Source organism: Alligator mississippiensis, chromosome 5 (genome assembly GCF_030867095.1).
Source record: "Alligator mississippiensis isolate rAllMis1 chromosome 5, rAllMis1, whole genome shotgun sequence".
Lineage (NCBI taxonomy): Eukaryota > Metazoa > Chordata > Crocodylia > Alligatoridae > Alligator > Alligator mississippiensis.
This window is the reverse complement of record NC_081828.1, coordinates 140544913-140557919: the sequence shown is the minus strand read 5'-3', so window position 1 is coordinate 140557919 and position 13007 is coordinate 140544913. Positions and strand designations below refer to the sequence as shown.

General features: G+C 44.7%; 1 protein-coding gene across 4 annotated transcripts in view; it reads left to right on the top strand.

Annotated features, from left to right (window-relative positions):
* Positions 1 to 3040: 3040 nt before the first annotated feature.
* NOD1 (nucleotide binding oligomerization domain containing 1) overlaps positions 3041 to 13007 on the top strand; it is a 32214-nt gene continuing 22247 nt past the window's right edge. The window contains exons 1-3 of one of the 4 annotated variants that reach the window (XM_019498085.2): positions 3041 to 3349; positions 10214 to 10310; positions 11636 to 11974. In XM_019498085.2, coding sequence (XP_019353630.1) covers positions 11759 to 11974 — 216 coding nt within the window. In that variant the 5' untranslated portion in view covers positions 3041 to 3349; positions 10214 to 10310; positions 11636 to 11758. Of the gene's footprint in view, positions 3350 to 4096; positions 5981 to 10213; positions 10311 to 11635; positions 11975 to 13007 lie in introns of those variants that run through there. The other 3 variants (XM_006278330.4, XM_014603248.3, XM_059728803.1) reach the window with 3 other exon arrangements.

The window sequence follows — 13007 nt, the reverse complement described above, 5'->3', positions numbered from 1 at the left end:
CAGATTTGGATGAAACTTGCAGGAATGGTAGCCCCTTCTGAGAGCGTGACCCGTGCCAAGTTTCAAGAAGATAGGTGCAGGGGGTTCAGAGAAACTGCACCCCAAACTCTTGAGAGAAAAACTCATGTCTTGTGCCTGTTAAGCCACAGTGGTGTCAAAACTGGAGGCATGCTAGCCCATGTGGAGTAATGGTCACAGGCTGGATGCCCTAGTTGTGAAGTAGTTTTTCCTAATGTTGAGCCTGAAACAAGCCTGAAACCATCTTCCAGGAGTTTGTGACCATTACTCTTAGTTTTCCCCAAGGGTGCCCTGGTGAACAGTTGTTCACCGAGCCCTAGATGTATGCTTCAGATGTAGCGGTAAGCTGCTACCAAGTCCCCTCTCAGCCTTCTCTTTTTCAGGCTGAAGAGTCCCAGGTCCTTTCCTTGTATAGCTTGCTGTGCAAGTTTCTGATCGTACAGGTAGCCCTTCTCTGGACTCTCTCAAGCTTTACCATGGCCCAGTTAAGGTGTGGCACCCAGAACTGGAAACAGTACTCCAGCTGCGGTTTCACCAATGCTGAGAAGAGCCGAGTAGAGTAGAAGAATTACTCCTTTGCAATGGTTTTGCTGGAGATGCATCAATTGATGCATGCCAGTGTATTGTTGGCTCTGCTGGCTATAGCATCACACTGCTGGCTCATGTTCATACTGTGGTCAGTTATTACCCCCAGGTCTGTGGTGGCAAATGATGATCTTCAGTCCTGCTGCCTGATGAGAGGCAACAGTTGCACAAGCACCTAAGTCATGAGTTTTGCCTGCCAGCAGCTAGGGGTGCAGGTCCCCAGAACCCCCCTGTACCAATCTCCTTGACAGTTGGCAGGCTTAGGGGCTGCAGCAGGGCCTAGCAGCCAGGCCTGCAGTAGTTTCCCCTCCCCCATGCTCCAAGACAGACACAGTCCCACAAGCACCCATGTCACAAGTTTTGCCTGTCAGCAGCCAGAGGTGCAGTTTCCCCAAACCCCTGCACCTATCTCCTCGACAGCTGGCAGGCTTCGTGGCCTCAGCAGGGGCTAGCATACCTGCAGTTTTGACCCTGCTGTGGCTTAACACTTACATGTGACATGAGTTTTGCTTTCAGGATTTTGGGGTGCAGTTTCTCCAAACCCCCTGCACCTATTGCCTTGAAATGTGGCAGGCTTTGTGGCCTCAGCAGGGGCTAGCATTCCTGCAGTTTTGACCCTGCTGTGACTTAACACGTACACGTGACACAAGTTTGGCTCTCAAGAATTTGGGGTGCAGTTGCTCCAAACCCCCTATACCCATCTCCTTGAAACTTGGCACACTTTATGCCCCCAGAAGGGGCTACCATTTCTGCAAGTTTTATACAAATCTGGCCAGGAATTACAAAGTTATAGGCTGTTTCAACCTTCCCCATTATAGCCTGTGGGCGAAACGTCGAAGCAGTGTCGGAACGGCAAAACATTTCGACTTGCCTTGTTTTGTTTTGACCATATCTGTTTCGTTTCGATTTTGCTGTTTCAACCTTGAAATAGGTTAAAACAGCGTCGAAACAAAACTGGTGGTGAATTTTTGCACAGCCCTATCTGCCACCACAGAAAACAGTTGAGCTCCATCCTCTACAGAACCACCCTCCAGGCTGTTATTAAATCCCCCCTCAGTCTTTTCTTCCCCAGACTCAGGGGCAATGCGTAAGGGGTGCACACAGGTGCACGTACACCCCCTGAGCATGGCAGTGCACCCTCTACAAAAAGGCAGCATCTGCAGGTGGTCTGTAATTCCTGCTAGTGGCAGCTGCAGGCGGTCGCTGACCCTTGGTCAGCGCTTGCCACCCCCCGCCACCACCGGTGACGTCTGCGGGAGCTCCCTGCTCACTGCCGCTCTGCCCCCCCAGCTGCCAGGGGCACACACCATTCATGTCCAGATTAAATAAACCCAGTTCCTTCAGCTTCTCCTCAAGTCCCGTTCCCCAGACTTCTCATCAGTGGCAACATGTAGGGAGTGCACATGCACCTCAAGAGCACTGCTGCACCCCCACAGCCAGCATCCCTGCTTAGGAAGCGGGCAGATGGAAACGCTGGTGCCCCCCCTGAGAGCACTGGCCGGGGAGTGGGGGCGCCAGGAGAACCCGTGTGCGTCCCTGGCCCTTCGGGCAGTGTTTCCTCTCAGAGCCAGCTTAGAGGGAATGCTACTTTTGGGTTGCCATGCTCGGCTCCCCGGTCACTGACTGGCCGCTGGGGAGGCAAGTGTCCCCGCTGGCTTAGGAGGCACCAGTCACCCATGCCCCTCATTTTCATTGCCCTCCACTGGACTCCCTCCAATTTGGCCACATCCTTTCTACAGTGGGGGGCCAAAAAGTGGACACAGTACTCCAGATGTGGTGTCACTAGGGTGACCATCATAGAGGACAGTCCAGTTGTCCTCTGTCCTCTATTGATACAAAACCGGACACCTTTATGTCCTCTATTTTTCTTTTGAAGAGAAAAATTTTCTCTTGAAGAGAAAAATAGAGAACATAAAGGTGTTGGGTTTCATATCAATAGAGGAGAGAGTAGCAGAAAACCAGAATGTCCTCTATGATGGCCACCATAGGTGTCACCAGCGCTGAACAGAGGGGAAGAAGCACTTCTCCGTCTGCTGGCAACACTCCTACCAGCGCAGTCCAGTCCCCCCTTAGCCTTCTCCCCAGCCAGAGCAGGAGGCTGGCTCATACCCGCTGATAAGGCAAAAGGACCCCCCAGGTCCTTTTCTGCATGAAGGTTGCCAACCCTCCAGGATTGTCCAGGAATTGGACATCAATCTGCAGGAGAGTGCTGAGGGTCCCCCAGGGCATTCATGGCAAGAAGTATGAAATGTTGAATCCCATGTAGACAGTCGCCCGGTGGGCTTTTAAAGCGTGCCGGTCAGGTGCATTTTGCCCTCCTGAGCTCAGGTCTCCCCGGCGCAGTCCGCGAGGCGAGGAGCCCTCCCGGGGTAGAGTCCGGCGGGGCGGGGCGGGGCGCTGCGCCCCATCCTGCGGCCTCCGGCACGGAAGGGCTCGGCTCCGGGGCCAGCTGGGATGCAGAGACCTCAACGCCGCGGCGGCTGGAGCAGGGGTTGGGCCCGGCGGCTGCCCCGAGGGCGCTGCCACCCCGCGGTTTCTGTGCTATTCGCCCGGGTGTAACGCTGCCCGGGCCCCTGACGCCGCGCGGGGCGGGCTGGACCAGGAGCCGCCGGGGGCAGCTTCCAGCGCCGAGCACTCCCGCGGGGCGGGGAGGAGGAGACGCCCTGCCTGGCTCCCTCCCCTCCCGGCCCGGGCCCCTGGCCTCGCTCCTCCCCTTTCACTTTCCTTTCCCGGGGCCGGAGCGGCGGTAAGTGGCGCGGGGCTGGGGTCGGGCTCCCGCTCCCGCCAGCCGCCTCGTGCCGCCCCGCCGGGCTCTGGCCCGGGGCTGGCCTGGCTCTGCCGGCTTTGCTGTGGGGGGAGAGGGGAGGCAAAAGGACCGGGCAAGGCTGGGGCCCTGGGCCCCAGCCCCTCTGGGAGAGGAGCCAAGGCAGGCAGGAGGGCCCTGAGGAAAGGCAGCGCGTGCCCAGCTTTGGGAACGAAAAGCTAGAAAAGTGAACAAAGTGATCCCCTGACGTCTGCTGTCGCGGTCATGCCGCACGTCTGCGTTTAGTCAGCCTCCGCAAGACTAAGGAAAACAGCCCTGCAGAGGGGACCGGTGGACCAGAGAGATATGATGCCCACCGTCCAGATTGAAGACGAATCTTGCTTGCAACTGGGGCTCTTGCTCTTGGCTTTATTTGCACTTAGTGCATGGAGGGGCTCAGCTTGCCTGCAGATTGCAAGTGGGGAATTTCAGGTTGCTTCAATGGGAGGCGCACCCTTTTCCCAGAAAATTATCCCATGACTCATCTGCTCTTACACAGGGCTTCAAAAATTTACCAGGCAATGTCTAGGTAGAGAGTTAAATGAGGCAGCCAGAGAAAAACAGGGGTAACACTAACCCAGGGACAGGCAATCATTTTGGGCAGAGGGCTGCTTACTGTTTTGGCAAGCCATCAAGGACTGCATGACAGGCAGCCTAGGGCAGATTATTATTTATTTTCTAAATTTTTTAGGGGCCCCGCGGGCCGGATAGAACGGCCTGGTGGGCCGCTTCCAGCCCCCGGGCCGCATTTTGCCCACCCCTACACTAACCTAAAAAGTAATCTGAACCTTTCCCCCTGCTCTCCTAGTTGGAAAGACATTGGGTGAGTGAGTGTGAATGCGTTCTCTTTTCAATCCACTAAGAGAAACAGAATAAAGCCAGACTCGGGCTCAACTGTAAATCCATCCATTTCAATGTGATTTACATACTAATACAGTTTAGGCCTATATGCCCTGCTCAGTGACCATGAGGACAGACATAGAAGTCAGCAGAACTATGCAAACGTAAAAGGCACAAGGCTTTTTGCCTCTTCTCGCCTCTGGATTATGTCGATGCTCTAAGGATCAGCAGGCAGCCCTGTACATCACCTTGTTACTATTGTTATATTGCTAGTAGAGGCAACCCCCGCTTAGTGCTCTTAATCGGTTTCTGAAAAACCAAGCAATAAGCGAAACGGGCATTAAGGAAAACCGAAGGTATTTGACGGCCCAAAATGGTGACTGCAAGTGTTTTTAATGACCCAAGATGGAATTGGCAAGCATTATAGCGAAACTTGCGGAACACTAAGTGAAATCAGGTATCAATTTAAAATGAGCATTATAGCAAAATAGCGGTAAGCGAAACAGTCTTAAGCGGGGGTTGCCCGTAGTGATGTATGTTGGAGTAGTAGTGCCTGAAGGCTCCAATCAGAGTTCCAGTGTGTTAGGAGCTGTTCCCCACTCTTCTCCCCAACTAGTTCCTGGCAAGAATTAATCTTGTTCCAATCATGAACAGATACCAAGCATGGAAATTTATCCGGAAAAAAATCCTGAAAGTGTGAAACAGGCAATATTTTGCACTCTTGCCAAGATCATTCACCAACTAGAATAATAAGATAGAATACTATCTCCCTTATTAGAAAGACTGGAATATTAGTCCAGTAAAACCACAGAGAAAAATTCTTCGTTAAGGGTAAGATAAAGGCTTCTTTTCTTTGTTTTTAGTGGCAGCCCATTCTGATATATGGCAAGAGCTTTTGGAAAACCGTAAAAGGAGTATCAGGAAGCCTACACCGGAGCTCTTTAATGACTCAGATTTGCCACTTCAGTCAAACCCGGAATTAATAAATCTCTGTTTGAAAAGAGCAGTATTGGGGAATCTAATGGCAAATCCAAATAAGGAGAATATACATGAACAAGAACACAAAACTATAAATGAAAATCGCTAGCCAGTTGTATAGAAAGGTGTACCTTAAAAGCAGCATGAACCATCAATCTGTCAGCGAGCATAATTAATTTCTTCTCTGAGTTCTTGTACATCTGTTGCTTCTCAGGCAACCAGGAACAATTAAAAAAGCTTACTGCCATTACTACCATTAAAAAAATGGTAGAGAGAGAGTGGGAAAAACACCACAGAGGAAAGATTGTCTTAGTTATGCAGGAGAAAAGGCAAAGTAACTCCAGTGAAACCATGGGAGCTATTGTGCATTAACATCTGTGTATGATTAGCATATGGCTCTTAAAATATTGGTTGACATAAGCATTACTGATTATAATTGTTACGCTGAGATTGTAAACCTGGATGAAATAAATGTTCACTCACGGACAATTTTTTTTTAAAATCAGAGTCAGGGCTTTGGATAGATTCTGCTAATGCACGGTTATAAAAGTAAAACCAGTTTTCTCTCATCTCTAGGAATTTTGTAGCATCAGTTTTCAGTAAAACTTAGAAACAGAGAAAAATAGGCCTCAAGAAACCATCTAATGCATGCTCCTGCCCAACTCAAGGTCATCCTTGTCTCAACTATCCCAGACAAATGTTTGTCTAACGTGCACTTAAAAAGTTCCAGTGATGGAGTCTCCATAATCTCGCTAGGTAATGTTTTAGAATTAAACTTAAAATTAAGAGTTAAAAATTAAAATTAGAATTAAATTTAATTGAATTTTAGAATTAAAAAGGTTTTCCTCATATCCAACCTAATTCTCCCTTGCTGCAGCTTAAGCTCATTACTTTTTTTCCTGTCCCCTGTGGACACAGAATATTTGATCACCTTCCTCTTTATAACAGTCTTTTTTGTAGTTGAAGGTTATTGTCAAATCCCCCTGAGTCTTCTCTCCTTTGCACAAAATAAGATCGGTTCTTCCAACTTTTCTTCATATCTTTCTAGCCTAGTAATAATTATTTTCGTGTTGCTATCCTCTGAACTCTCTGATTTGCCCACATCTGTCTTGAAGCATGATGCTCAAACCTTTAATGCAGGGGTATGTGTGTGTACTCATATGCCTCTCAAATGTATTGTTTTTTCCTACTCTTGTAAATTCCCTTTACAAGGGTTGCATCTACACATGCCACTATGGTGTCATTGTTACTGCACCGTCATTTAATACTTTGGAAGTATACTGAGGGAGCGCATCACTACAGCAGTGTAGCGGCTGGTTTGTGCCTGCCGACACTACATCACCATAGTGCAGGGGCGGGCAATTATTTTGAGTGGAGGGCTGCTTACTGAGTTTTGGCAAGCCGTCAAAGGCCGCATGACAGGCAGCCAGGGGCAGAAAAATTTAAATTTTCTAAATTTTTTAGGGGTTCCACAGGCTGAGTAGAATGACTTGGCAGGCTGCATCCGGCCTGCGGGACACATTTTGCCCACTCCTACTGTAGTGCATTGCTACAGTGACATAGTGCCACGTGTAGGCATGTCCACGTAATAGTAAAATGTTGGAGGCTCTTTTATAAGTAGTAGTCGAATGAAGGTAAGTTCCTAAAAATAACTTGGGGGTGGGGGGTTACAACATTCTCTTTTAGTAATTTGTCATCTTAAATATCAGTAAATTACCTACCAAATATAGGACCAGAAAAATCAAACCATTTTCAGTCTCTCACAACAGCTCCAAGAAGTGTTCCTGTACAGGTTCTGACTGCAAATATTTAGTACTGCATGTAGCAAGAGAACTCTCCAGTGCAGCGTAGCAGTACTAAATAATCACTTTGGTCAGTAAACAAATCTAACTTGAAGGCACAGAGGAAACATTTATTGCATGGATAAAGGTTGTAGCTGTGTTGGTCTAAATGCAAAAGCAGTCAGTGGGTTAGAGGCAATATCTTTTATTAGACCAACTAGATTTTGCAAAAAAAATTCTTTATTTGCAAGGTTTTGGGCTCATGTGCCCTTCCTCAGGCAAAGGAGAATGCAAAGATTGTAAAATTTCTCCTAGGTAGGTTTCTAATAAGACAGTACTATCCTGGTCACTGTCAGACTTCATCACCAAAGGCTAAGATTATGCCACTTGCCCAGAAGATGACCTGGCCTAGCAGACTGTTCAGTACCTGTTCTAAGGTCTGCTGGCATATCAACTGAAAGGAGGTCTCAAGGTATAGTTTTTGCCAGGAAAATGTTCATGCAGTAAATGCAGTCAGTGGGTAGAGGCGATATCTTTTATTAGACCAACTAGGTAGATGCAAAAAAAATTCTTTATTTGCAAGCTTTCAGGCTCTCATACCCTTTCTCAGGCAAAGGAGAATGCAAAGATTGCAAAATTCCTCCCAGGTAGAAATGAAACCCACCTGACCAGACCCAACCCTGAAAGTGTCAAAATGACTTGTTTTCCCCTGAGCCACACGGTTTGTGTTGCATCCATTAGAGGTGACACAGAATTTCAGAAAATATGAGACAAAATAGAAATGTAGGGAGAAAGGGAGTGCAATAAGAGGAGTTACCACAGAGGCACGATGTGGTTTATTTTTTAAGCAAGAGGCACAAATACATATGGACTCTCAGGAAGCCAAGCTGTTTCTGCCAAATACTGGATTTTTATCACAGTGAACATCCAAATGTAGTTTTTCAGGACTGACTATGGCAGGGGCAAGCAATTATTTTGGGCAGAGGGCCACTTACTGAATTTTGGCAAGCCATCAAGGGCCGCGTGATAGGCAGCCAGGGGGCAGATAAATATCAATTTTCTAAATTTTTAGGGGCCCCGCAGGCCGGATAGAATGGCCTGGTGGGCCACATACGGCCCCCGGGCCGCATTTTGCCCACCCCTGGACTATGGCAACGTTTAAGCTAGAAAAATCTCTTACAAATCAGGGAGAAACATTCATGTCAGTCCTAATACTCTAGCATGGCAGTGGACAGAAACTCAAATTTCCTATTAGCATGTAACGATTCTGACACTGGAATCCTCATATAACTATCATGCATTTTTCTTTTCCTATCGTTTGTTATCATCTTCATTGCAAAGTATAAATGAGGTGCTGTTTGAGGAGGTGCTTTCATAAATACTTATTTTCAGGTTCTAAAAAAGCTGTCCTTGTGCCTAAATTTCTCACGCTCTCCTACTCAGATTTTTTTGAAGAGACGAAGTAAAAAGTTTTGCCTGGATCTTTTAGAATCCTTGCTGAAAAACAAAATGGATTTTGTATGTTAAGAAGTATGTAGATGCCTTTTTTGCACTGAGCTAGCTAAAAAAGTATTCATTTTAAAATTCTTTGCAGACTTTATTATCCTCAGTGAATGACAAATGCTTTGGGCATGGTTGAAGAAATTAAGTTGTAAATGTTTTTAAATTGCAGATGGCAAATTCACTGTATATAACCATTACTATTTTTTTTTAGATCAGAGCCTCTTGATGATTTCTGGATTATATGCCCAGATCTAGTCTAGAAATATCTGTTAGATCATACAAAATATATTAAACATTCAGATAATTAGATACAGAGGCTGATATGATTGTCTCTCTATGTAAGCTCAGCCCAGCATTCTTGTGCCTCATACTTCTCTGTCCTTCCCACACCTACCACTCTACTTCCACGCCACAAGTAGAGATGGAGAAAAGTGAGAAAGAAAACCCATATATGACCGTGGGCATCTTTCAACTTGAACCAGGTTCTGTACTGAATTAGACTCTGGCAGAACCAATGCAGTATTTCTCTCCGCTCCTGAGTCCTTCTGTCCTTTTAATTGTTTTCTTTTAAAGAAAATAATCTTGTGTTCATGTATTTTTTCCTCTCTTTTCATTTGCCCATGTGTTGAATGTAGGCTGATTTTTTTTTCTTTAAATGTAGAATACGACTTAAATTCTGTATGCCTGAAAATGTTCTTCCTGTTACAAGCAGCCACTTAAGTTTACAAGAATCAAAACAAGTAAAAAGAAAAACACATTGCTTCCTAATTCTTGGCCTGTTTTGCACATGTGACAATGCTTTGTGTAGTCAGCTAGAAGGAGTTTACATGAGTCTTTCACAGAAGTGGGAGAAACAATAGGAAAGTGAGGTTCTAGAAAAACAAAAATGAGCAGAGGAACCCAGATGTAAAACCTTAGAAGAGAATGAACTATAGATTTTAAGGTGACAGTTTCTCTTTAAATAAGACAGAAACCTCAGGATGGCAGTTTAGAAACTGTCTAGTCATTGTGGTTTAGAGAATTATAAAATAAGCTTCTGACAAAGAGAAAAGGCACTGCAACTTCTAGAAAGCCAAGTGAGTCAGAAACCAGCCACCCCTGCTGAGTGAATAATATAAATGGTTTAATGAGTAAATGGTATCTTGCAGATCCAGATCACTTACGTGGTGAGAGAGTTAGTTAGCCTGCTTGGTTTCATTGCAGTCAGTCAAAGGAATTTGCAATGTTCTGGCTTGCTCTAAACCATGTTACAGATTTGCCCTGTTTTAAGCTACTGATGGCCAGTTCCGGGTACAGATAGAGCAGTATAAACTGTTTGGGCCAGATTCAGAGCAGTGCAAACTGGCGAGTTACCAATTTGGTCCCTTGAAGTCAATGGAGCTATTCTCATGTGCACCATTTGCCTATCTATACTAAGGACTACATTTTCAAACTCGCATTAAGCTGCAGCATTTCAAATCACAGGTTCAGACAGTCAAGCTGCATTGGTGCAACTGGCCACTTCTAGCACGGAAATGCAAAATGCAGTGTCTGGTGGCAGCTAATTGCTAGGGCGAATGCCCAAGTGTGCATGAGAGCTTAGTTATATTTTAGATGAACAAGAGCAGGAACCTATAAAAAAAAGCTTTTCTGTATGTCAGATGGCTCAGGGAATTACAAATGATTTGAAGAAGCAACACTGGCTTTTTTTTTTTTTTTTTTACAGAGATTACTGCAGTTATAGACATGTCACTGAACAGCTGCATCTAGGTTTCACATTGGGCTTTTCATCCTGTGAAGCATAGTTATGGAACACAATGCAGGTCTGAGTAACAATTTCTAAGTTGATCCTAGAAATTCACCTGATCATGATCTCATAAGATGTTTGCCTCTGAGAGATTAAGTTAAATGTAGGTACAGCACTTATATCTAAAAGGTACTTAAATGTACTTCATAATTCTCCTTAACTGAAATTTAGATTTGTGTCAGTTCTTGCATGGCTACATTAGCTGTCATTAGGCATCCAGAAAAACCAATCATGTTATCCCAGGGCAATTTGTTCCTATTGAGGCTCATCATTTTCCACTGTGATCAAGGAAAATACCAATAATTTAGCCAGGTGAGGAAGGCTGTCAGCTCCATCAGTGTGAGACTAGGACATGTAGCATGTATTCATGCATGTGTACAGGCTGATCTCATGGATGCTGCCATGTACAGCTCTTAATTTCCAGAGGCAGCATCTGTTATAACAGCAAGGAAGATTTTTATTCTGTAACAGGATTTTATCTTTGGCATGGAGTTCACTGAGTTGTGTTAGTGATCACATCGTGTTTCCAGGGGCATGTCTACATGAGATGCTAAATGCGCAGTAAACTAATTCTACTGCACATTAGCACAGCAGGCAAAAAGCGTGCTAATGCAGAGTAGAATTAGTTTACTGCACATTAGCATCACAAAAAAGTGTGTGCTGGCGCTCCTGTGCAGCAGCGCCGATTACGTTGCGTTGTTAGTACCTGTTATTACAGGTACTAAACTTAATGCACCTTAATTATGGCGCATTAATGAGCATGTAGACATACCTTCGGTGGGTGCAACCGGGCCAGGGAGAAACTAATACTTGCAAACAGTTCAAATTGACAGCTATAGTACATGCCTGCTTGTGTGCAAATTCTTCTTTTTGTACAGACTAAGATGGATCTGATGCTAAGTGATATTAATGAACTTGAATTATGATGCCCTCCAAGCATAGTTAATCATATCTATTGGCAGCATTTTAGAGAGATTCTTAATGTACTGTAATAAACTGAACTGATCTGTGAGAAGTAGCTACCTACTATGCTGTATTATTTTATTTCATTTTATGACATCCAGAATCATGCACCAAGAATGTCTAATAAAGTGGACATAAGCTGAATGCACAGCAGACTAGAGGACAGCTTCTGTAACACAGACCACTCTGCATCCTTTTCTTAGCTTTAAACAGTAAATAACCATTCCCCTGAAGCTTGCTTGGGTAGGATGTCAGTATTATTTTGCATGGTGAAATTAGCAAGCATTTTGTTAACAGACTGGAAATGCATTTGGTGTTGGAGGGACAAGTCTCATACTATTTAATTTTTTATTTGTTGTTGCACACTTACTGTCATAGGTCCAATAGCATGAAGGACAGTTGGTGTTTGACCTGAATTCAACTCCAATCCCGATGTCACACTGCAAATCTATAGTTGCTTGAAGATGAGACTAGAAGGCTTGGCATGTGGTTATCTTAAGAATGGCAGGTCAGCCATATGCTAATACAAAGATTATCCAACAAGTACCCTCAGGAACAAATCCTCCATCATTCATTAACTTGCTGAAAATACATCGAGAACATTTGGTCACCAGTATCCGAAACACCCAGTGTTTGATTGACAACTTGATTAAGAATGAATACTTCTCAAATGAAGACGCTGAGATTGCTGCACAGTTTCCAACTCAAACAGATAAGGTATTTTCTTATTTCATTATTTACCTCATACTTACTGTTGTGGGTCAGTGGTAGAATCCTTGTCTACCCTGTGGGAAACCCAGATTCAATTCCCAGACCTTCATGTAACTACAGCTGTGAAGGCACTGAAGGTCTAGACCTGGTTTGGCCTTTGGATGTTGTCTCAATGGTCTAAAAGAAGGGATTGAAAGTCTGGCAGCCTCCACTCCTCCATCTTCTAGCCTAGGTGCATGCATTGAAGGTCCTGGTGACCTCTCATGCATATACCATGATCCAGAAAGACTGAAAGTTGCCTACTACTGTTTAGCTCAAGCTTTGTATTAGGCTTGTAAACTCCCATAGCCTTAAGTATATCCGGCAACTTTCCCTTTTAGATTTATATTATATTTGATATACCCAGTCCAGCCTCCCCTGGAGAGAAATATCTGTCGCAAGTATCCCTGCCAGCGCTGGAACTAATTGGCCTTCCTCTTGGCAGGCTGTTCTATAGGTGAGGCAACTGACTCAGTCTTTCCTCCACTCACATTTTCCTTGCAATGAGTAGGGTCATTGCTGAGGTGGTCTATGTAAACTTTCACGGTTGTGAACTTTGCTCGACAGATCAGTGGAGAATGTTGGTCACCCAGGCAGGACACAATGTTCCTTAAGGTGTGATCCAGTTCCCATTAAAATTCATGGTAGCCTTTGAATTGTACCCTCAAGCAACTGCTACTTTATCCCTGGAGATTTATTTTTTTTAGCAATTTTAATTTTAAAAAATCTATGAAATTTATTTTAAAAAATCTATGATGTTAAGGCATTTTAAATGCACACCTTTAAAGTTTTGCTGTTTAATTACCGTGCAAAATACTAAACTAAGAAACAATCTTATTTCACCATAACATGGGACATATGAAAAGTTGATCCTTGTTTTAAAGGGGAAGCATTTATTTTAAAATTGTAATTGTTTTCCACCTGTGCAATATTTTCTTTGTAAAGAGAGGGGTTCCTTCCATATCCTCCTATGTGAACTTAGGAAAAACTTTGATATTCT